The 23,702-nt window shown below is 32.5% G+C and overlaps 6 protein-coding genes across 8 annotated transcripts; 3 read left to right on the top strand and 3 right to left on the bottom strand.

Annotated features, from left to right (window-relative positions):
• Positions 1–547: 547 nt before the first annotated feature.
• On the bottom strand, positions 548–2,736 carry LOC105828392 (phospholipid phosphatase 5). Its single transcript, XM_012666700.2, has 6 exons — positions 2,654–2,736; positions 1,960–2,065; positions 1,682–1,829; positions 1,445–1,573; positions 987–1,157; positions 548–893 (listed from the first exon to the last, which is right to left on the bottom strand). Exons 1-6 carry the CDS (start codon positions 2,734–2,736, stop codon positions 724–726), a joined length of 807 nt encoding a protein of 268 aa, XP_012522154.1. The 3' UTR covers positions 548–723.
• Positions 2,737–3,415: 679 nt separating this feature from the next.
• LOC105828391 (ATP-dependent RNA helicase abstrakt) lies at positions 3,416–6,485 on the top strand. The gene is made up of 10 exons (XM_012666699.3): positions 3,416–3,631; positions 3,771–4,038; positions 4,135–4,480; positions 4,566–4,699; positions 4,778–4,934; positions 5,020–5,182; positions 5,271–5,571; positions 5,728–5,877; positions 5,951–6,133; positions 6,235–6,485. Exons 1-10 carry the CDS (start codon positions 3,587–3,589, stop codon positions 6,369–6,371), a joined length of 1,884 nt encoding a protein of 627 aa, XP_012522153.1. The 5' UTR covers positions 3,416–3,586; the 3' UTR covers positions 6,372–6,485.
• Positions 6,486–6,544: 59 nt separating this feature from the next.
• On the top strand, positions 6,545–15,528 carry LOC105828390 (KAT8 regulatory NSL complex subunit 3). Its single transcript, XM_012666698.3, has 8 exons — positions 6,545–8,130; positions 8,282–8,699; positions 8,997–9,585; positions 9,738–10,019; positions 10,100–10,777; positions 10,932–11,277; positions 11,559–11,744; positions 13,994–15,528. The coding sequence occupies exons 2-8, from the start codon at positions 8,449–8,451 to the stop codon at positions 15,073–15,075; spliced, it is 3,414 nt and encodes a 1,137-aa protein (XP_012522152.1). The 5' UTR covers positions 6,545–8,130; positions 8,282–8,448; the 3' UTR covers positions 15,076–15,528.
• A 191-nt stretch (positions 15,529–15,719) lies between these two features.
• On the bottom strand, positions 15,720–18,807 carry LOC105828393 (crossover junction endonuclease EME1). 2 transcript variants are annotated; one of them, XM_028192124.2, is made up of 4 exons: positions 18,630–18,807; positions 16,535–18,091; positions 16,387–16,440; positions 15,720–16,006 (listed from the first exon to the last, which is right to left on the bottom strand). In XM_028192124.2, exons 2-4 carry the CDS (start codon positions 17,726–17,728, stop codon positions 15,887–15,889), a joined length of 1,368 nt encoding a protein of 455 aa, XP_028047925.1. In that variant the 5' UTR covers positions 17,729–18,091; positions 18,630–18,807; the 3' UTR covers positions 15,720–15,886. The 2 variants fall into 2 exon arrangements, with proteins under 2 accessions (XP_028047925.1, XP_012522155.1); XM_012666701.3 differs by lacking the exon at positions 18,630–18,807 and having other exon boundaries at positions 16,535–18,174.
• A 187-nt stretch (positions 18,808–18,994) lies between these two features.
• Positions 18,995–20,671, top strand: LOC105828383 (histone RNA hairpin-binding protein). Of its 2 annotated transcripts, none has more exons than XM_012666682.3 (3): positions 18,995–19,265; positions 19,354–19,908; positions 20,238–20,671. In XM_012666682.3, the coding sequence occupies exons 2-3, from the start codon at positions 19,391–19,393 to the stop codon at positions 20,377–20,379; spliced, it is 660 nt and encodes a 219-aa protein (XP_012522136.1). In that variant the 5' UTR covers positions 18,995–19,265; positions 19,354–19,390; the 3' UTR covers positions 20,380–20,671. The 2 variants fall into 2 exon arrangements, with proteins under 2 accessions (XP_012522136.1, XP_012522135.1); XM_012666681.3 differs by having other exon boundaries at positions 18,996–19,265; positions 19,350–19,908.
• Positions 20,672–20,899: 228 nt separating this feature from the next.
• On the bottom strand, positions 20,900–23,664 carry LOC105828388. The gene is made up of 3 exons (XM_012666695.3): positions 22,647–23,664; positions 22,068–22,344; positions 20,900–22,006 (listed from the first exon to the last, which is right to left on the bottom strand). The coding sequence occupies exons 1-3, from the start codon at positions 22,802–22,804 to the stop codon at positions 21,065–21,067; spliced, it is 1,377 nt and encodes a 458-aa protein (XP_012522149.1). The 5' UTR covers positions 22,805–23,664; the 3' UTR covers positions 20,900–21,064.
• Positions 23,665–23,702: the final 38 nt, after the last annotated feature.

Below are 23,702 nucleotides of genomic sequence, written 5' to 3'. Positions count from 1 at the left end.
ATAGAGATATTTTTTAAAAACATTTAAAATAAACATTGATTAGTAATAAATAAATTGTTAATAAATGTTGAGTTTTTAAAAATATACTTTGTACAAATACTTTTAACATATTAATTGTTATAGATTTTTAGCACATCTTGCAAAAGACACAATGTACTTACAAAAAGCAAATTTTTTTAAATATATAGTAGAGAAAAAATTTAAACGCTACAATATATCAAAAAATTTCCTCGAAATAAAATAAGAGAGTAGAATAAAATTATGCAAAAAATAAATATTGAATATTAAAGTTCTATATCATGTATAATTTTGTATATTAAACATAAATATATAGAATATATACTTTTATGTTTTCTCCATTTCTTTCAGACTTAAAGACAATGAATAAAAATACTGATTTCACATTATTACCGCTTAATTCTATAATTAATTTTATAATAAATCCTAAGAATCATACTGCATTCACTTTAGTGTCAATAAACAGGAAGAGGAAAAGGGCTAAATATATAATTCAACTAAAAATGAACAGATCTGTAATATACATATATAAGTTTTAACATATCCGAATTTGTTTCTGTATAGACGTACATTTATTTTTTCTTTCAGGGAGATATATATACATATATATGTATATATATATAGGTACACAAAATATACAATTCTCAAAAATTTTAATTAAAGTTTAAAATATTATTTACGAAACGAATAATAATTTTGATTTCTTTATATCCACTTAATTTGTTCGTCCTTGTTAGATTTAACTGTGTTTGACTGAACTTGTAACGTAAGCGCAACGTATGGTTTGTCGCAATATGGCGAATCTAATGGAGGATAATAATGTCTATAGCAGATATATGTTAAGCAGTAGCCTATTACCGAACCTATTACCACGTCTGAAACAAATTTCGTATCGGATTGTAATGTATAAAATTGTACAAAATAAGAGTGTATTATTTTTTTGACAAGATTTCAAATGCAGATTTTACCTTGCCAGTGATGGTGATAGTCGCACGTTCTGCTTAACGCGATAGTAAGAGCGACACAAAGCGGCAAAAGGAACGTGCACAGTTTCCACGATTGTCCTTTTCCCGCTAAGCTGAATGTGTGTAACTTTCCGGCTAAATACAAGGCGATGAAGCCGAAACTGGCGAACGCAACTAAAATGAAAATTACTTCTGTAAATATATATACTTTTTATACACAAACAGCAGCTGATATCTCATCTCTATATATTTCATACATAATATACTTTTAAGCTTATTTGCACCAATGTAAATTTTATTCTTACAACTAAGAAAATACAGAAAGTAAGAATCAAGACTGAACTTAATCTACATGGATACAAATGATCTTTGTATACATAGAAAAAATTATAGAGTTATGTTTATATCCATGTATGAGAAACATCTATATTTGTTAATATTGTTTAACAGAACAAACATACACGAGGAATGTCCGCTTGGGAATGACTTCTTTCCATCTCTAACGACAATCGGATCTCCAGTACATTTAAATCCTGGATTCATTTGTCCATCTGGAAAACACCGCCAGAAGAAATCTGGCCTTGGACGACCTGAAAATATAACAAAAATGAACGATAAAAAAATATCTTCATTGTGTGCTATTAAAACTGCCTATTTTAATTTAACACAAGCTTGTTGTATTTAAACTTTTTACATACCTACTATAAGTTTTAAAATGTCTGTAATGAGACCATTAATTCCTAGGGCTAATGTAATAGACAATACTGACTGTTGAAGATCGATTTTATCTTTGTGCATTAAGAAAAAAAAGCAAATAACGACGATCGGCATCATAAATACAAGGGGCTGAAAAAAAGTTTTATGTGTAATATATTTTCACTCAATATTTATTATTTATAAGAAATGACACTCTACTTGTTAAAATTTCTACTCATTTTATGGTTACTCTCTAATTGTTAAATACATATATATCTACCCATAATACTGTAGTTGGGACAAAAGATTCCGTTCTTGGATTTCTATACAACCATAGCTCATCTTCGTGAATCTTTCTCGTAAATGGTTCTACTTTTTCTAGCTCCCTAAAAATAATGACACTCAGCATTTCACTTAATTTGCATTTTTTATAAAAAAGACTAATATGCTCTTAAAACACAATAATAAACAGCATTAATAATTTATATTCTTCATATTAAGTATAATTTACATTCTTTTTCTATAAAAAAAATGATTTGTTATTAAAAAACTTATTATTTCTTTGTTAAAAATATATCAACATAAATAAAAGAACCATAAAACATTTATAAAAATATAATATAGGTAAATCTTTTAATACCAATTAGTATTAATATTAATCAGAAAAGATGGATGATTATCTCTCACAATAATGATCAATATTAAAAATGAATATACAATTTATTATATATCTTCCAGAAAAACTACTGCTATTACAAAAATTATATTAATATTATAAGTTATCGATAAAAGAACAAAAATGAGGATTTAGAATAAAAATATATGAAGAAAAATTCTAACACCACTGTTAATTATTATTAATATCAATATTAGTACTAATTAAGATTGACATATGGACAACAAGTTTAATGACACATCGCTAATTGTAACATATCGATTGTTTAGCTTGAACGCCCATCATGAATGAAACTTACACGAATAATACTGCCAGAAACACCCGCAGCAAAATGTCAAACCAGAACCCTAACGAGAATCGGAGTCCGCGTATGTTAGTCATCTCAGTACGTCGCGCATTTAAATGGTAGGTAGATCGCGCCGGCGTTTATGCCCGTATAAAGGAAGTATAAAAATCGTCAACGGTAGAAATAAATTCATCGTGTAACAAACCGTGTCGGCCCGCGTCGACACCGATCGAAATACGTACAGTTCTCAATAATCTCAATATAGCACACACTCACGGACTCACGGTCTGTCACGGCTATGAAACGTCGATACATGAAAAGTCGAAAGCGCTATCGATAATAATCTCGACTTGGGAATTATCCTCTGTATTCAGAGAGTGAGAGAAAAGACAAAACGACCACTCTGAAATAAAGATTATATTTTATATTTTCACTAGAGACAACCACGGTTTTAGTATCGACATAAAGAATGGACTGGACATCGCAATAAACAAGACGAGCACTCGCTTTAGAAAGAGAAATACTACGTATAAGGCCCATGTTTGTCTCTTTTCTATCATCTCATTGGTTATTTTGATTCCCTTCCGCGTGACATAAAGAGGACAAAACAACCAATGAAAGGCTAGAAAAGAGACAAATATAGGCCTCATATGTAATATCTCTCTTTCTATAGCGAGCGCCAGGACTGTTCATTTTTCAGAATTTCTCAGCTTTTTCTCTGTACGACGACTGTGGCTGCTGTACCGGCTGTACGCTGTACCTGTGTATGTATGTACATTGATGTACACAACTGTATACAACTTTTGTGTTTGGTTGAAGTTGCATGGAGCGTGTAAAATACTTTAATTAGCCAGAATAATAACGAAACAAATAATCAATGGTTCAGTATATTGCGATATAGCTTTTTCTGAATATTTTCATTATACAATCACGAACATTTCCACAATGAGCCAGGATAATCAAAGTAACAACGAACAACCTCCAATAAAGGTTAGTTACTCCAGAGACATTTTATTACAGATTCTATTTTATAATAAATGAATTTTACAATGTAATTAAGTCGCCTTTAAATCTTTAAATATTTTTGAATGCAAGGTACATTTTTTGTATTAAATTGTTTTCAATGCAGAGATACAGAAGGGAAGAGGAAGAAGACAGTCCTTTGGATACGGATGACGATTATGAACCATATGTACCTGCCAAGCATCGTAAAAGGCAATTGCTCACAAAACTGGGTAAGATTGGACAGTTAAAGGAGGAAACTAACAATGGCATTGGCAAGAGCAGTAGTGAGAATGAAAAAGATGATGCTGATAATGATGACGGACAAGTTTGGGGGAGGAAATCTAATATTTCTCTTCTCGATCAACACACCGAATTGAAGAAATTAGCTGAAGGTATAAAATCTTTATGAGCAGAGTTTTAACAAGTATGTTAACAAAGAAGCAATTACAGTTTAATTAAGACTAATTTATGAAATTTATTTGCAACAGCTAAAAAGGAAAGTGCTATGGAGAAACAGTTGAAGGAGGAAGAAAAAATTCTGGAAAGCGTGGCTGAGAATAAAGCTTTGATGGGCGTCGCTGAATTAGCCAAAGGTATTCAATACAAAGATCCTATCAAAACTAATTGGCAACCACCAAGAGTGATACTCAATCTCGGCGAGGTGCGTCATGAGAGAGTACGTAGGAAGCTCAGGATACTTGTGGAGGGTGACGAAGTACCACCACCCTTAAAAACCTTCAAGGAAATGAAATTTCACAAAGCGATCTTGTATGGACTGGAACAGAAGGGTATCACCAAGCCAACTCCAATTCAAGTCCAAGGAATACCCACAGTGTGAGTTTTCAATTACAGTGATATTGTTGCGTTAATTAAATACATAATACATTAAGCAAATGGTACAAACGTTAAATATTTGTAGATTATCTGGGCGCGATATGATTGGTATAGCTTCTACCGGTAGTGGTAAAACGTTGGTGTTTGTTTTACCTATCATTGAATTTTGTCTGGAACAAGAAATCGATATGCCATTCATTAAAAAGGAGGGGCCTTATGGTAAACATTTATAATACAAATAGATAAAGTAGTATTTAATTAATAAATATACATCAATAATAATTTTATGATCTGTAGGTTTGATAATATGTCCCTCAAGAGAATTGGCTAAGCAAACCTACGACATAATTCGACACTACACTAATAGCTTAAGACAAACGGAGTGCCCGGAAATACGCTGTTGCTTGGCGATCGGAGGTGTGTCTGTTTCGGAGTCGTTAGCTATAATCAACAAGTTAGTATCTATTATTGTTAATTATATTTTTGATATTGTATTTTTATCTTTAATATATCACACAAACTTTTTTTGCTATTTGTAGAGGAGTACATATAATGGTAGCAACTCCGGGACGATTAATGGACATGCTACATAAAAAGATGGTCACTTTAAGTGTATGTCGTTATCTTTGCATGGACGAGGCAGATCGCATGATAGATATGGGATTCGAGGAAGATGTGCGAACAATATTCTCATTTTTCAGAGTAAATATTATTTTACATTTTTTATGTTTTTTATGTAACGCGGAAAGATTGAAAATTTATTTAAAAAAAAAAAAATTATTTACTATAGGGTCAGAGGCAGACGCTTCTATTCTCTGCTACTATGCCGAAAAGAATTCAAAACTTTGCGCGTTCAGCACTGGTGAAACCTATAACGATAAACGTTGGCCGAGCCGGAGCCGCATCAATGAATGTAATACAGGAAGTAGAGTATGTTAAGCAAGAGGCTAAGATCGTTTATCTTCTGGAATGTCTTCAAAAGACTGCACCACCAGTCTTAATATTCGCAGAAAAAAAGCGCGATGTAGATGCTATTCACGAGTATCTGCTTATAAAAGGAGTGGAGGCTGTTGCAATACATGGAGGAATAGGTATTTTTGATAAATTCTATTTTATTTAATTTTAGTACAGTATAAAATTATTGCAGGCACTGATTATCGCGTTAGCCCTGTTATGTGTGAATTAAGATAGTAAAATGAATTAAATAATTAAATAGTAAATATTTGTTCATTTCATTATGTTTTCAGATCAAGAGGAAAGATCACGTTCGGTGGAAGCGTTTCGCGCGGGTCGAAAAGATGTGCTTGTTGCTACAGATGTTGCTTCGAAAGGTCTCGATTTTGCCGACGTACAACACGTTATTAATTATGACATGCCAGATGACGTAGAAAATTACGGTAACATATCATGAAAAATGATTTTGAGAAGGAATCGTGAGATAAATGTTTAATGTATTTTTGTAATTTTTAGTGCACAGGATAGGACGAACTGGTCGTTCTGGACGTACTGGTATAGCGACGACTTTTATTAATAAAGCGAATGATGAATCAGTACTGCTCGATCTTAAACATCTGCTAATGGAAGCAAAGCAAAAGGTGCCACCGTTCTTGCTAGAACTTTGTTCGGAAAATGAAAAATATCTTAATTTGGGAGGTAAGATGACTTATATTTTTTTTTCCAGGTTTTATTTCTTATTACGAATTTATGCCCGCGTTTGATTAATTATAAATTAATTTTTTTTTGTTTTATCGCAGACGAACGCGGCTGCAGTTACTGTGGTGGACTCGGACACAGAATCACAGAGTGTCCGAAATTGGAAGCTGTGCAGAATAAACAGGCGTCCAATATTGGACGTCGCGATTATTTGGCCAGTAATGCCGCTGATTATTAAGGGATGCATTTTTAACAAAATTGTATTTATTATAAATATGTATATATGAAAATTTATTTCTATTAATACTATTTAAGTAGTAAGTAAAAAAAGAAAATAAATATTTAAACTAAACGTTTTATATAAATATGTTTATTTGATTATATGTATATTTTTTATTTATTTCACTATAGTGTAATTTTTTACAAAATTATTTAAATAAATCTTCAGTATTGTCATTATAATTAAATTTTATTTAGTAGTAAAATTGCATAAAATAAGGAAATACTTTCGTTTTTGCCAACTTGGAAGATGCATTTCGTGGAAACGAAACAAAAATCATCAATGATTTCTTCATGTGGTAACAGCTAAATCATGTAATCTTCCAAACCTGTCACAAAATTTCTGTGTGTAATGGAAAATTAATTTATCCAGCTTTAATTAAATGTGAACTAAGCATTTGGCTCATACGAAAACAATGAAAGATGAAAATAATTCTATGATGTAAAGCCAGATTTCGCGGATACCTAAAAAGGATCTCTATTAAAATTTTACTTTTCTTATTCTTCTCACATAGTACACAGTAGGAGCAAGACGAAATGAAAATAATTTATTTCGCATACGTCCTTACGCCAGCTTAGCAGGAGTAATGGAGTAGGAGTAAAGAACTAAGAAGTATGAAATGAGATTTGCCTATTTTGTTTACTCCCGGTTTTTAGGCTACATTCAAAAACGTCCTTTCTGAGGAAAATTTTACTCGAAATATATAGTACACGTAACGTATCCTATAAAGTAAAATTTTCCTCGGAAAAGACGTTTTGGAATGTAACCTTAATTGGTCTCTCCAATTGTTACTCTTACTCCTTACTCCATTACTCCTGCTGACATTGTAGACCTTGCATAATAGCTATAGTATTGTATAGGAGTAAAAAATTTCAAATTTAACAATTTAGATTAATTTAAAAAAAAGTTTTTATAAGAAGTCTGAAATAAGTTAAAGATCGAACTACAAACTTAAAAATCGCAGTGATTTTTGTATTTAATTTAATTTTTGTCATAGAAATAGTTTGCAATAGATCAGTCATTTATGTAAGTAAGGGAAATTAAAGGTATAATTACGAGTGAAACATCAGTAATAGAAACGAGAGTAACAGCAAAGAGAAGCTGTTATTCTCATCTCATTCTTATTACTGTTTTATTCGATCTTATTGACATTTCGCTCTTTCCTATTATTCGATCTATTTCTCATTCCTTTCTTATGCACATAGCACGGAACGCAACCAGAATTGTGCACATATATGAGTTATCCGCTCGCCTATGCACATTGGCTACGTAGTTTATATGCATAATTTCCGAGATCCACAGAGGGCGTATCGCGTTTGAGGATCACAAAAGTGCCTGAAAAGGTGAAAGGGTTAAAACTGGTTAAAACCAAAAACTAGGGCTAAGAAAGATTGTGTCGTCTACAAAGTCGTTTATATTGTCCACTCACTCCAACTATCGTCTCTCAACCTTGTATAAGCTTATGCTATACCTTGTGTATGTACATATTACCATAATTAGTTGTAAATATTATTGTTATTATCTTCGTCCTCGTGTCACGCGTGATTGAATGACAACGGACGTTTGTCATTGCGACATTCAGCATCTTCGGGAACGATATATAGAAGCGAAATAAATAGTATCGTTTCAATTCTAATGAATGCAGTACTACGAGATGAGAGTGGTAGTGATTTAATGAGCAACATTTGTTATCCGATGTGAAAAAAGAAGAGTATAGGTTAGTTTCTGGAAGATTTATCTTAAATTATTTAATTCTCAAAAGATTAAATATCGTAATATTATATGCGATGTGTAATAATAGTAAACTTATGCATTTAATTAACTTTCAACATATGAAATGAGATATAATTGAATAATATCTGTTTCAGAATCAATTCTACCAAAAAGGAGAAAAAAAAAGAATTAAGGTGTTTTATATAATAATCTTATCATAGTATTATACAATGCGATACTTAAAAGGCACTTTGGAAATATCAAGTGCATGAACACTTATATTTAATATTAGCTGATTTAGTTTTAGAAAAAAGGTAATATAATGCTAACTTCGGCGCCTCTGGCACCATCCACCTCTGTAAGCAGTTCTGGACTGCCAAGTCCAACTGCTGAAGCACTTGATGACATTTCAAACAAACTAACTATATACCTACATCAACTAGCTGGAAATTATGAGATGGAAGTTGATGTAATATATAAAGATCATTGTTATGCCCGACCTTGGAATTGGAAACCAGAGAACATTTATGTAAAGCCTACAAAAAAATTATTTTTCTCAAAAAGCACTGGGAGGTAAGATATCTTATAAGATTATTTTATGAATTAATGTCTGACTAGAGTGTAGTTGTATAAGTTTAATAAAAAGTTAAAAATTAAGTAATAAAATTAAAAAGTTAATACTATGCAGCATTTTTAAATTTAACTAATTTTAAATAAGTTAATTCCTAACTTTAGCTTAATTTAGTTAAAAAAAATATATTATAACTTAATTATAATATCCATGTTACTAATCTGATTTTTATTTAAATGTGAAGATACAAAATTGATGTAACAAATGTTCTACTAAGTACCTTATTTTTTATATTCTAGTGATAAGCATAGGAAGGATGAAGAAATTGATGTGGAAAATATTAGCAATGAATCGTTGCCATTGCCATTTGATTTATCTAGAGCTCGATACATGATGGACGAGTTTGAACGTTTAGCAAGTTTTGCGCGACCTGAGGAAGAGGAGGAAGATTGGGAGGAGAAAATAGAGAAAACTTTATGGTCTCCAATCCAGAATCGAATATTTACCAAAGTGACACGGATATTGAGCTCGGAGAGGCTCGCAAGATTAGCCAAAGCTAAAAACACAATGGAGCCAATCTTTCGAAGAACATCGGTGGATATTGCAGCGAGGAGATTTCGGGAAACGTTAGCCTCAACTGGTTGGGACTGGAGACTGGCTCAATGGTTGCACAATTTACTATTTGAACATCTGCCCCAGGAATATTTAGCCATCTACCTGGATATTCTACAAACCTTGAGACTAAAGATTCCTCAATTAATCGATAAGATGATTGCTGTGCAACCTAATATCAATGCTAAGGGAGGTTCCATAACGTGGGAGACGCTTGGATCACTCTTAAAACGATCTTGGGATCCGGTCGCACAAAATTTGAGCGGAAATAGACCTGTAAATATAATTTAATTATATACTTTTTGATTTAAAAAAGGTCTAAATTGTCTATTTTTTAACTATTGTAACTTTTTTTTATTCGAGTATATTAATATTTATGCATATTATCTTGATCTAATAATGTAAAGCAAGAATTAATAAAATTACAGAAAAAATTGCCTGGAAATCCGATTTTAATAGTAGTGCCTTCAAGCATCGCATCGTCCGTCTCCTCTCGTCAGCACAAGTGGATCACACAGTTGGGATCATTAGGCACAGTCGCTACCGTTCATATTCATATGGGTCTGGCAGCCAACCGAATGACTATGATGGTGTGCATGGATCAATTGGTTCAAGCAACAAGAGCCAAGATACAAGATGTCAGAAGTGACTGCCCTGGTAGGCCGATTATACTTGTGGGTTTCAATGCTGGCGCAGCGCTTGCTTGTCAGGTAAAATTGTTTTTACGTATTTTGCATTATTTTTCTTTCTATTGTCAACAATTTTTTTTAAACTTGGCTTTCCGATATAGGTGGCTCAGATGGAACATATAATTGCTGTTATCTGCATTGGATTTCCTTTCACCACGGTTGAAGGAAAACGAGGCACACCCGACGATATGTTAATGGACATTCGCTGTCCCGTCATGTTTATCATCGGGCAAAATGCCACTCTCGTTAGACCGGACGACTTAGAGGAGCTTCGCGAGAAGATGCTGGTCGAGACAAGTTTGGTGGTCGTGGGTACGGCCGATGATTATCTCAGAATATCCACATCCAAGAAGGTACTCGAAGGTATCACGCAGAGCATGGTGGATAGATGCGTGTTGGACGAAATTGGAGATTTTATCGGCAGTATCCTGTTGCAACCTCACCCGTTACCATTGCGACCGACAATCGCAACAAATTGTGACAAAAATAAGAAAGACTCTCACAAACGACGAAACTCGACCAGCAGTTCCGTGGAAAGCGAACCTAACTCGCCAACCGTGAAGAAATCCCGGCCGAACACGCCTGTTTCTTCCGCACTATCGGTCGGGACGAATGTGGCAACGAGCTCGACTCCCAAAATCGGTACGTTCACTACCCAATCCAATGCGCAAGTAGGTGGACAACATACGAATCATACTTCTACCGTAAAACGGAAGCGACCTACAAATAATCAGAGAAATCAATTCTCGGACCAGAAGAACTCTAAGTCTCCTGGACAGGTAATTATACATAATGCATTTATTATACTATGCTTATATTATACTATGCTATATTATACTGTAATAATCGATAAAATTATATTTGTGTATTTTAAAAAATAAGATATATTCTACAAATAATAATTATTGTGTATATTATAAAATATTGTTGCAGACAAACATTAATTCGGAAAATGGCATAACACTCAATATTGGTACATTAGCGAGTCTGGCGCCAATAGGGCCTATACGTTTAGCACCTACTGCTGTGAGTCAATCTACAACTACCTCCTCAAAAACGTCTAACACGTCTAAACCCTTGACGGCTAAACCGAAGGTTATTTCAAATGTGCCGTTGCCGAATGTTTCAAAAATGAAAACAATAGCGCCTCCTAAGTCTTACTCGAATATAATCTCAAACAATTATAAACAAAATAGTATGCCTGACAAAAATGGAGACGCGAAATTGGTAAACGTTTTTACCACAGGAAATCAGATTAGGGTTAATGCAACTCCCACAGGTAAGATCAATATGTAAGGTCACTGCATCAATCGTTGAATAATCATAATAAATGATTAAGAAAAATATTAAATAATAAGATTTCAAAATAATGAATTACAAATTAATTGACATCTTTTAGATCTAATTTTTATATAGATTTGATTAAAATATCTCTTACTTGAAAATAAATAATTAATATATTGATTTGTGCTCATTAACTGCAAACTTAGTTTACAAATAACGTTATTGAAAGAGCAACTTCTTAAATATTACTTATGTTCTTTTTTTTAAATTAAATAGCGGGAAGTAGTAAGCCTACGGTGACAAGTGCCACGTTATCGAATCTTTTGCAAAGCGGAAAGAGTTCTATCGCGCTCGCGAGTGGCGCATCTTCTACCCGTACATCGTCAGCTTCCAGCATTCTATTAACGACTACTAATTCATCGGTGAATACCGTAACATCATCCGCATCGACCTCTACAAAAGGTAGATTACTATTATCTAATCAATTAAATAATTTACCTGAAACGTAGTCATAAATAAATATGCATATAGGCTATATGTAATTTAATCGCCCAAATGTAGTAGTTTTTTTGTTCTAAGTTCTAAATTGTGACTTTCTTCGATAAAAAGCGTTTCTGACGCTACTTCAAGCTACAATCTCTAAGTTTTAAGCAAACTAATCAGCTAATCAATTCGTAATAAATTGATTTTTAAGAAAATTTAAAGACAAATTAATTTTACAGATCTTAGAGTAAAAAATTAAAAACTTATTACACCTATTGTAGAACGGGGCTTTAATAACCAGATATTACAATTTGGGCTTTGTGTACTTAGAATTTCTTAGGAACACTTATGTTTTTATAAATTGGATATCACAAAATTAGACATTACTTTGATAAACTGAGAATAATTGACATTTTGATAGTAATATTAATTATGAAAACTCAAATTCATGTTACGAATCATAAATAATTGAATCATTTAATTTTAGTATAAACAAACATTAAAATTTTTATAGTAATGATTACGATAAGACACATACATATATGTGCGGTGTGCACACAAATGAAATATCATATATAAATCAGTTTATATTTTTATTCCCCTCTGTCTTGATGTGTGTTAGTAAAAAAGTTAGTATAAAAGTTTATACATACACACACACACATGATATATACATATGTATACATATATTTTGATAACTAATGTATCAAAAGAAACAAAAATTCTAAAGAGTTTTCAGTTTTTTGTTATTTTATATTGCTCTTTTAAAATAGTCTAACAAATACATGCGTAGTATACAAAGTTTGAATAATAGTTTTACTGGCTAAATTTCAAAATATTATTTAAATTGCATGTGTACTTTACTATTTATTTTACTTTTGTTAATATTTTTATAGTAATTATAAACTTTCATAAATTTTAATATACATAAATTCATAATAGTCAATATATAAAACTTATCATAATAAATATATAAATAAAAAAAACAAATATGTATACTTGAAACTACACATACATACATGAATTATATTTTGTTAATAATAACCTTTTTCTCTTAAAATATAATATTCTGTATATACTGTAATAGATGTAAAACTGTAATTATATTTTTAAAAACTTTTGGAAAATGTATATATTTCTATAAAAGATGTATCATGAAACAATGAATCTTAAATTTATGTATTTAATTTATAATTATTAATTTGACTTATAATTATTATTATTATAAAATTTCTCTGCGAAACTAAATAATACTTTCTTTTAGTACTGCTTACTATTACTTTGATACTAAACTTGTTTTATTTTGCTCTTACTCTTTTGTACAAATATTTTCATGAACTTTGTAGTTAAAGTAGTGAAAATTATTTAAAAAGATTTTTATTGCTTTTTATCGTAAAATATTCACAAATACATGTAAGGAATTAAAAAGATATTTTCAATCTGTCTCTCAATTGGCAATGTAACTGTACATAGTGAATATATTTAGACATATATGTATCATTATGTTTCCTACAAATGATATTAACAGCCATAAACATGACAATAAGGACCGTCAAGCATTCTTAAATACGTATTAAAAAAGCAATATTGTAAATACACTAGATTGCATTTTATTTTGTATTCAATAAATATTTTTTTGTAACATAATTCGAATTTGTTTACTTCCCAACCTTAATCCTGTCCATTTTGAGTAAACGATTAACGAATCTCGATAATTTTGAAACAAATGGTTTTGGGATATTTAATTAATGCCTCTACTTACATGCAGATATTTTGGGTAGCAATAAGCACTTAATTAAGTATTATAAAGTAGATCTTTGCACTAAGTATATGGCACTTGGTAAGAACATTATTTAACACACTTTTTGCTGTGTCATTAAAATACAGTAAATCCTATTAATCTACATTTTCATTGACATTAATGTTTGATAATCATTGCATTAGAAGAAAATCTTATTTCAGATGTAATTATTAAATTATTATACATAGAACTGCAAATTAGAAAAATATTTAGAACATTGAATATTAAGTATACAATGTTCAAAGAATGTGAAATATTTAAAAATTTGTTTCTCACAATCACATACAGAAATAACATATCAGATGTGTTGATACAGTAGCTTGTGATTGAAATGTGTTCGAGATATTGCATGTTAATAATAATATGTGATAATATTATGCATATACTTTTTTAAGATCTGAAACAAATATACGTATATATTTTATAGCAACGGAAGAGATGGGAATGAGCAATGATGCTCACTTATTGGATGTATCCAAGTCGACGCACTTACCACGACAAGGAGCCATATCTAATAGCACTGATAACCCTCATAATACGTCGTGTGGTAATATAGTCATTGTCGAGAATTCCCTTCACAATAGAAGCACGCCTTCGTCGGTGATAGTCCCGTTCAGCGGTCAAAGTTCCAGCTTCTTACCGCTGTCTAATAAGCTGAAAATCTCACAAAAATCGATGAAGACGATGCCGAAGATCACGGTTAACACCAACAACTTGCAGAGACTTCAAAAGGGAAAGCCTCAAAACGTCCAGAAGAAAAACATCGCAAATGATATAGACGACGATCTGGGTAATATACTTGATATACCGATAATATTTGCCAAGGACGATGACAATCTGAGCAGCATGAATAAGATGCCGGTAGTAACGCAAACGACATTGACCAAGGAATCTCAAGATAGACCAAAATTGAACAACACCACCAAGGTAGTCTTAATTAGCAACAAGCAAGACAAGTTACCGAGTAAACTTGGGGCGACTCCCACGCAGGCAGTTATATGTCCCAATATGCCTGTGCAAAACTTGAATCAGTTGATACTGCAGTCACGACAGAACACCAATGTCTCAAAGAACAGAATCGGAATGCCGTTGGAAAATCGACTGGTACAACCCACCGTGAAGTACACCAAGATTATATTGGCAAAAAGGAATTCGCAACCCGCACAGCAGAATGAGAAAAACGAGCAGACAATTACGACGAAGAAAGTGGAGGATATCAATGCACCTAAAATTCTAACTTTCGAGAAAAACGAACATAGATTCGTACAAGCGCAACCTGCTACAACATCAACGAATTACGATCATCGTATAGATAATATCCTCGAAATTGAGGACGCCATTAAAACGAATATCATCGAACGCAAATATGTACCCCCACTTGCAATTGACGAGACATCATCCGCAGCTCTCGACGACGACTGTGATATTTTCAACGAGACTAAATTGGACGAAATAGAATGTGATTCTGAACAATCTGTTTTCGGCAATGTTAGTGAAATGCAAACGTAGAACACATTGCATTATGAAATCTAACATAACTTTGTGCAATACGCGAGAAGATACCTACAAAGTGTTGTTATTGTTGATTATTTCAAAATATCGATATTAATCTATATATATAAAACAATGTATTTATATTATATTTAATATTAAATAATATATATATTATAATTACTATATACATTATAATATTATAATATATATCACACATTGTATTAGTTTTAAGCTTTAATAGTAGTTATTTATACATATTTTGTTATTACAATGAAATCACAATACAATTTATTTTAAAGTTCTACATATTACATATATGATAAAACACAAACGATAAAATAAAATATTATAATTATTGTTTAATTATTTAAAGTCTGATAGTGTAAAATTTTTTTATATATCGAGGACGCTCGTTACTATAATGAAATTGACCAAAGAACAGGAAAAAATAAATAATACTAAAGAAAAGAATGTGTATTATTTTGAAAATTACATTTGTTTAGAATGTCTTTTTTTGTAACAAATGTTTATATAATAGAAATATCTGTTTAAGAAAAAATAAATTGCAAAAATGTATCGTATTAATTATCTTATCTAATTGTTACAAAAATAAAACATTCTAAATCTACTTAAAACGTTAATTTTTTTAGGAGAGACAAAAGTATTATTAAAAAATAGTTTTAATCTACCGATGAAACATTTAAAGTATATATCTCAAAGCAAATGAGCGCTAGGATTATACACTTATTACATACACGTTTGTATTATAAACTGAACGTGAAGAATAAACGAAATTGACGAAATTACATATAAAGTTTGCAGTTATTTATACCTCAGTCCCTAATAAAGCATCCCCGTTTTGCGATGTAAACATTACATAAACTTTTTTACTTAATTCAGGGCCAATTTTACGTGCAGTTGTGAGAGGTCCAGCTGCTCTCCTTATCTGTAAAATGATACAATTTTTTCATTTTATTACATCAATAATTTTATTGTAAGATTAGTAATATGTTTTGTATTAAATGTCTTGTTATATAAAATGTAATTATATAATGTGCATATATGTAATTGAGTAAGTTAGACCATATGTATTAAAAACAATTAAGATACCAATAATTTATACAGGTATATAAATTTATACAGGTATTTGACAACAGGTGAGAGAAAAAACTTTAAGGATTTTAAATAAAATAAAAATAAAGAATAATTGCATATTTAAGGTCGTTTTCTAATTATAAATGTTTAATTTTATTTAAATTCGTACTGTCCATTTGTTGCTGTACATCTTAATTTTTTAATAAAAAGAAATAAAGTTAAGAAACTTACTGATATATCTTTTAATAGATTCATGCCTTCATCAGGTGTGCAGTTTCTATAAGCCTAAGACATAAGAGTATTGTATTTAATTTACTATTTAATAAATAAAGCAGAAATGTTCCAACAATGTGACACACGGCAATGTTTATGACAATACCTTGACAAGTTGCATTGGACTAGGATAGACCATACATATTGCCTCCGAAGTTTCCAAGCTACTCAAGTTAAACTGGCATAGCTGCTGCTGCCACAGTCTCTTCAACCCATTACCATCCTTGTCCACGCGTACGGTGTTCTTATTGTCCCCCATGACGTACCAGTCGAATTTACCCTCCTGGTTCCCTCTCTTCTGCAACTTGTATGGTATTTCCGAGATGGACTTTGTATACTGACACACCGTCATAGCTAAATCCTGGATGTTTTCGATTAATTTGCAGCTGCATTTGGCTATTATCTGAATCTCTGTCAGACACATCTCCAATTGTTGTCTCGATATGGTCGGTAGCATGTCAAATCGATTACCATCCTTGCCGTTACACCTAGATACTTTATTGTTGTAATTCCGATTAGATTTCTGTTTCTTCTGACACGCGAAATATTCCTCCATGCCGTAGATGATCAGAGTCATATTGTAACCCGGTATTAAGTCTTTACTGTTTGTGACGGATACACAGAAAGTGCCGTCCGCTACATGTCTCACTGCCTCATGAGTGCTCCAAATCACAATCGCGTATTTCTCCGTCTGTACATCTCTCCTCGTACGTATTTCATTATTTCCGTCGACATAGTCCTCCTCGACGTTCCTGCGCCACATAATGCTATTAGGAATCAACTCGGTGGTCACGTTAAACTTAATATCAGCATTTTGCAATGTGCTTTCAATTTCTCGTCGAGAAACGATCGTGTCGATACCTCGGTCAAGATTGACTTCCATGAACTTAATACACTCGCCAGGTTTCATATCTTTTGATGTCTTCTTCTCGATTGCTTTCAAAGCCTTTTCCCTCGACAGAGCTTGCTGACGTCTTAATCGTTCCTCCCTCAACGTTGCCTTGTTCTTCTTGGAAGCTGTCGCCTTTCGCGAGCTCTTTTCGACAATTTCGATCTGTTCCGAGTCGGAAGATAATCCCTCGACGCGTTTATAGACATTGTCAGCGTTTGAATCAGGAACACTATTGCTTTGCGTTGAGTTTTCCACAGCCTCACAGCAGAATGGCACATCTGGGAAATCAAAGTCACTCGCAACGTCCAAATAATGCTTGCCGTCAATCTCCGATTCAATTTTATTATATTCGTCAGCAATAGGTGACGCAGGCTCGTCCGAATCACTCAACACAATCACATTCGACATTCTTTTTTTCTTCTCGCCTCTTTGCTCCTAGTTTTGCTTATTCTTATCTTTCACTTCTCGTCTCCTAATTTTCTTCTTCCTCACCTCCTAATCTTGCTCGTTTTCTTCCTCGCCGCTCAATTCTGTACATTTCTTTCTTGTCTCTCGAATTTGTTTGCTCTTCTTCACCTTTTAATTTTGGCTGTTCTTCTAATTTATCTTCTTCTGTTACTTCAGTTTCTTCTTCTGTTATTTCTTCAAATTCTTTTTCTGTTATTTCATCAGATTCTTCTTCTGTTATTTCTTCAGATTCTTCTTCTGTTACTTCTGCCTCAGTTTCTTCTTCCTCCGTGTCTTCTTCGGATGATGAATATTCAAAAGAACCTATACATAGGAGAAATTTTAAATGCAGACTAGTTTATATATGTATAGTATCAATCGGCGCATGCTAATTGCTCAACCAGCGTGCTAACCTAACCTAACCTAACCCTTACAAATAGTGGTGGCGGTTATATTTCAAAAAGACATTTTAGGTTAAATATATAATTAAATCTTATTACGAATAAGTTCAGAATAGCAAAACATTTTGTTTATTAAACTCTTAAATATCAATATAGTCTTTTAAATTATATCTGCTATGCACAATGCATCTAAATGCCGAAATAGATACGGCTCCTATACTTTATTTGCACGCGCATTTAATTGAAATCAAAAAATTATAAAATATTTCAATGTATTAACAAAATCGCTGAAAAATCGACACGTGAAGGCGTGCACGTTAAACAGGAATTAAATTTTTGAAACTTTTTTTTAAATATCACGCATAATACTCTTAAGTACTACAGTTTTATGGGATGAAGGAAAGCTGGTGTTTTACTCTCTCGATCTACGTTTTTTTTTAATGCGATTCCTTTTTACGTACGTCTTCTCTTTCTTAACAAATACCAGAGCATCAATAACATCAATCTACGTCTGTATTGGTCCATGGGCTCGACTATTATAACTCTACTTCTATTCAGCGCAATTAATTGCTTCAGGTAACAACAAATAATTTCTGTTTAATTAATTTTATCAGCAAAGCAACACCGATCGTATAACTAACAAACCGAAACACGTCGAAACACGAATCAGGCTCAATCAGCACGTATGTGGCCAAGAACCATAGGTCATAGGCGATAGGCCGGCGAGAAGACAGACGTCACGTGGCTCAATTACGCACGTTACGCATGCGTGTATCACGACATCTGAAGGGATTTTCACACTGAGCGCGCGCGCGAAAAAATCACGAATCGCGACACGATCGAAAAGGCGCGCAGGGTGAATGATGGTGAAATGAGGAGCAAAAGTTAAATCGCGTTCGAACTCGCGAAGGTTGATTTCAAATTGTGGGTAGCTGTCGTGCCTGCGTATGAGCGTTAGTGAGTCGGGTATGGCTGATGAGCGCGTATTCGTATTGTATTGAGTGCGGTGTAAACAAGGGTTTCGCGTACTCACGTCTCGAGGCAAAACGAGCCAACCGCGGCCGCGTAGGTTATACTTGTTACGATAACTGCAAATTGTACGTACATGCGCCGATCGCACGCTGGTCACGACGTTCGAGAATTTCAATGCATGTACATATGTATTATTTTTATGCTTTTAGATAGTTGGTCGTCGGACTGAAGTTTTAGCCGCCTCGCTGAAATGGGTTCATCTTCACGTGCGTCGTCAGTAGAATTAGAGATTATGGAGGACGACGACGAGCTGCTCGACGAAGTACTGTGTATGAACAATGAGTCCGAGCGAAATAGCACGAAGAAAAAGGAAGGCAATGCTTGGTGCGATGACGTGGAGAATGCAGAAGACGTTCATGGGAACGACAAGGACAATGGGAGTTCAAGCGTGCGGTGTGACAACATTCGGATGGAACATGAAAGCGGTCCGAACAACATTAAGTATAAAAACAATGTGAGGAACAAGCCAGAGGATTTGTATACTTTGCGCAAGAGAACGAGGCAGGACAGTGCAGATCATGAGCATGTCAAGATTTCTCGCAACAGACGCTACTCCAGTGACTCCAGCACAACCACAAATTCCTCGGAAAATGACAAGAGGCATATAGAATACGAGACAGATCCAGTCGTGCTGGCACGTAGGCAAAAAGAGATTGATTATGGGAAAAACACTATTGGATATGACAGATATATCCAGCTGATTCCCAAGTAAGGGTCGTGAAATTTAACTTCAATATTGTAAATATAGTTGTAAGGGCTGTGTTAATTGTTATTCCAATTTTTTAACCTATAAAGTAAAAAAGTGTAAAAAATTCTTTATTATATAGGTGAATTTTCATCCAAATAATGTTACTATAAGAAAAAATATATAGCACTCTGGTTAATATTAAAGTTAATTTGCATTAATGAAAATTAATATACAGCTGCATCTTACAATTACTTTATAGCTACTTATGAATACATTTACACTATTGTAGAACAGCTTTATGGAAGAGACATTGTGTGCATATGTAGTTAAAATCTCTATTTTGTTTTAGGGAGATGCGTACGCGAGAACATCCAAGAACACCACCAAAATATATAAAATATAGTAGAAGGGGCTGGGACGGTATGGTGAAATTATGGCGGAAACAACTTCACTCTTGGGATCCTCCTCAGGAAAATGATAAGGCTGATTAGGCTAAAGCTCATTTCATCATTCCGTTCGAAATACTGCCAATATTATTTCTTTTAATTTATATTGAAATTGTATTGTGTTAATGCCTCTTATTTTGTTTATTGCGCATTGCATTGCATCTCTTTTTGAATCAATTTTACGATATATTTATAAGTAATTTATAAACAATTATATAATATAGAAATAACAGTGATTTCTGTTCTGTTCTCTTATGTAATTTCATAATCGCATTTTAGAAAGCTTAGTTACATAAGTAATTTTGTACAAATACAATATATATTTATATTAAATGTCTCTTTCGAGACAGTTTGCAATTTTTCATTACTATTTAGATAATTTAAAACATTAAATTCATGTAAATTAGAGGATTAGATTTTTAAATATGAATTTAAAAATGTGCAATATTTTTTGTATGTGTTTTGATACAAAATTTGAAAACAGTCGTATATGATATAGAAATATAAATTTATTCTAATATAATAAAAGAGATTACATAAAAATAATAAAAGAAGGAACTTTATATCTTGTTACAATAAATCTCGAATCTTTTATTTAACTAATACTAAAAGCAAAAAGATATATTTACATTTGCCAAAGTAATTCATTATTTACATTTTTTTAATTTCGTTAATATAACTTAAATCTTCTATTGTTTATTAAATACAAAAAAAATTAAGAAATATACATTTATTGTAAATTCAGCCGTGATTCGAGTCTTTCCAAAATGGCATTTAGTTTCTGATTGGTATTAGCTTCCATCTCGTTTATCCTTTCCATCAATCTCTTTTCCAGATCATGAAATTTATTGTCGATATAGATTTTAATATTTATATCGGATTTTCTATTATCTTCACGATTTGTACAGTCTTCGTCACTGTTCCTTCTTATATTTCTATTTTTATATTCAAAAGAATTCGATTTTTCATGACTAACTTCGCAACTTTGGTGTTCTTTTTCATTATCTTTTGTTGTAATTTTATTTTTTAAATAATCCGAGTCCGAAGTAAGAGTCCCCAACAGTTCTTGATAAAACTGCTCGTTATTTATAATTTCATTATCGCCGAATTTATCATAAAGTTCAAACATTCTTGCCATGTCAGGTGCTTGACTCATTTTTCCATTATTGAGAAATGTCTGGATAAAATCTTTATAATTAAAGCTATCAAATTTTGTCTCTCTTATAGACTTCGTCTTGTTATCAAAACGGGTTTTATCTACATCTGATCTTTTACAATTCTCTCCACAGTTTGAATACTCTGTTTTACTGTTTTTTCTTACGACTTCATTATTACACTCAGTAGCATTTGCTTGTTCATAATCATCTCCACAGTTTGGAGAATCTTTTTCATTATTACTCCTTATTTCATTTATATGCTTATCATATCTTGAGACTGTTTCCGAAAGTTTCTCTTTATAATTCCTCATAATTTCCTGTTTATCATCAAGTCCAAATACTTTCTTGGCCATTTCAGACTTCCAATTCATTTTGCCATTGCTAATGTTACTGAGATAAGTCTGAATAACATCATAATTGAAGGCACTAGGTTTTGCCTCTTTTATAGAGTCGGTCAAAAACAGTCTTATACCATATACCCACATAAGAGGGCCTTTATTTTTTGTTCTAATGAACTAAAACAAAAAAAAGACATCAAATATAAAAGTAAAGTGGCAATATAAACAGCCATCTTACCTTAATACTAACTTCTGTAGTAGGAGGTTGTATCGTCGTCTCGCCGAGGAAAACTATATTTCCCTCATACTCGTCTATAAATTCTGCGAGTATCGTTGTTTCATATTCTCCAAGCTGTTTGAAGATCTCTAGGACATTACTTTCAGAAACAACGGCGATACGTGATATCCTCTGACAATTTGATACTTCAATATTCAGCATACATGGTTCCATGTTAGAATCCACTGGTTGTAGAGCAATACAGGTGTCTGCAGAAGCTACATCTTCACAGTTTATCCTATTTGTAAATGTTTATATTATTTCAATATCATTTTGTTATCTTAAAAAAATGAGAAAAGAAGCCACATAATTTCTAGAGGTCTATTCTGTAACTCTTGATGATAGTATTGATATTATTTGACATCGTTTCAATATATTAAAAAAGTTGCAATGATAATGTAACTGTTGCTGTTATTAAGAATTATAGAATAGACTCTTTAGTTCATATATATCTTAACAGAGGAGTGTTTGGCACAGTACCATCACCAAAATTATAAATAATGAATCAAGTTGACTTCAAGATTGTTTCAATTAATTTACCTTGCAGATGCGTACTGTATTGATTCAGTAGTAATGGCATCAATTAATTGCTTATTATTGCTAATCTGCCAATTGCATGAGATTGACAGATTGTCCTGGCATTTCACAGAGAGTGAAGTTTGCGACTCACCGATGTCTTTAGCATTCACTACCTCCATGGCGTTAATACACGTCAAACAGAGCAGACGAGTACAATCAACGGTCACCTTTTTATGAACGAGACGTATGACGAGACTACACTTTGCAGCCTCCTGTTTGCGATTATCCGCATTCTCATACGGTCTTTACTGTCGCATCGCGCCAGACACGTTCCTTATTCGCTCACAGTCACGAATAAAGATGCGCTCTATTTCTCTGAATAAATTATTATATTGATTGCACTTGAGTAGAAATTGACGGCACTGTATGCTGCGTCGTCGGCAGTTTGAAACTTTCGAGCTCCCTTTTTTTAACAAAATGCTCAACACAAATTGCTTTTTAGAGGAATTAATCCACCGGTGGTGGATTAACAGCGTTTTTGACCTGCTTTGGAGGTTATGCAGTGTCCAAAGAATTATTCTTGTTTCTCCTTTTCAATTATTTCCGTCTTCTTAACAAAGTTGAATAAAATTCTAACTTTCTTCATTTTTCTCTCTTAATTAGGTTTTAAATATGCTCTTTTACTTGCCATTTAATCCTTTTACTCCGAGCTCTCTGTTGCTCTCTGCGTTACAAACGTCAAAGAGGATAGGTTAGAGTCTCCCAACCTTTATTAAATGTGCGATTGGAGGTGTGGAGATGATCAGAAAATAAAGTTCGTAATACAAATTAACGTTAGTTTCAATTTAATTTGTTTTCCATTTTTTAGTTCTCTAAAAAAATTAGAAAATAAATAATATTGCATAGAGGAGAGTGCAAATTGACCTTAAGCTCGTACATATTGAAGATTAAGAATTAAAATTCAACCAATCAGAACAAAAACGAAAAAATTAAAATTAAAATTATCGGTCGAATTTTCATCTTTAATATTTACAATATATGTAATAAGTTTTAAGCAATAAGAAATTAATCGACACA

This window comes from Monomorium pharaonis, chromosome 1 (assembly GCF_013373865.1).
Source record: "Monomorium pharaonis isolate MP-MQ-018 chromosome 1, ASM1337386v2, whole genome shotgun sequence".
In the NCBI taxonomy this organism is placed as follows: Eukaryota; Metazoa; Arthropoda; class Insecta; order Hymenoptera; family Formicidae; genus Monomorium; species Monomorium pharaonis.
This window is presented reverse-complemented; position numbering and strand designations above follow the sequence as displayed.

Coding starts and splice junctions, on each gene's coding strand:
- LOC105828391 (XM_012666699.3), top strand. CDS start 3,587: ATGAGCCAGGATAATCAAAGTAACAACGAACAACCTCCAATAAAG. Junction 5,878..5,950: donor AGATGACGTAGAAAATTACG/GTAACATATCAT, acceptor TGTAATTTTTAG/TGCACAGGATAGGACGAACT. Junction 6,134..6,234: donor AAAATATCTTAATTTGGGAG/GTAAGATGACTT, acceptor GTTTTATCGCAG/ACGAACGCGGCTGCAGTTAC.
- LOC105828390 (XM_012666698.3), top strand. CDS start 8,449: ATGCTAACTTCGGCGCCTCTGGCACCATCCACCTCTGTAAGCAGTTCT. Junction 10,020..10,099: donor GCGCAGCGCTTGCTTGTCAG/GTAAAATTGTTT, acceptor TTTCCGATATAG/GTGGCTCAGATGGAACATAT. Junction 10,778..10,931: donor ACTCTAAGTCTCCTGGACAG/GTAATTATACAT, acceptor ATATTGTTGCAG/ACAAACATTAATTCGGAAAA.
- LOC105828383 (XM_012666682.3), top strand. CDS start 19,391: ATGGGTTCATCTTCACGTGCGTCGTCAGTAGAATTAGAGATTATGGAG. Junction 19,909..20,237: donor TATATCCAGCTGATTCCCAA/GTAAGGGTCGTG, acceptor ATTTTGTTTTAG/GGAGATGCGTACGCGAGAAC.
- LOC105828393 (XM_028192124.2), bottom strand. CDS start 17,728: ATGTCGAATGTGATTGTGTTGAGTGATTCGGACGAGCCTGCGTCACCT. Junction 16,441..16,534: donor GTCCAATGCAACTTGTCAAG/GTATTGTCATAA, acceptor CTTATGTCTTAG/GCTTATAGAAACTGCACACC. Junction 16,007..16,386: donor ATCTATTAAAAGATATATCA/GTAAGTTTCTTA, acceptor ATCATTTTACAG/ATAAGGAGAGCAGCTGGACC.
- LOC105828392 (XM_012666700.2), bottom strand. CDS start 2,736: ATGACTAACATACGCGGACTCCGATTCTCGTTAGGGTTCTGGTTTGAC. Junction 2,066..2,653: donor TTTCTGGCAGTATTATTCGT/GTAAGTTTCATT, acceptor CATTATTTTTAG/GGAGCTAGAAAAAGTAGAAC. Junction 894..986: donor CTATCACCATCACTGGCAAG/GTAAAATCTGCA, acceptor AATTTGTTTCAG/ACGTGGTAATAGGTTCGGTA.
- LOC105828388 (XM_012666695.3), bottom strand. CDS start 22,804: ATGGAGGTAGTGAATGCTAAAGACATCGGTGAGTCGCAAACTTCACTC. Junction 22,345..22,646: donor ATACAGTACGCATCTGCAAG/GTAAATTAATTG, acceptor ATTTACAAATAG/GATAAACTGTGAAGATGTAG. Junction 22,007..22,067: donor CTACAGAAGTTAGTATTAAG/GTAAGATGGCTG, acceptor TTTTTGTTTTAG/TTCATTAGAACAAAAAATAA.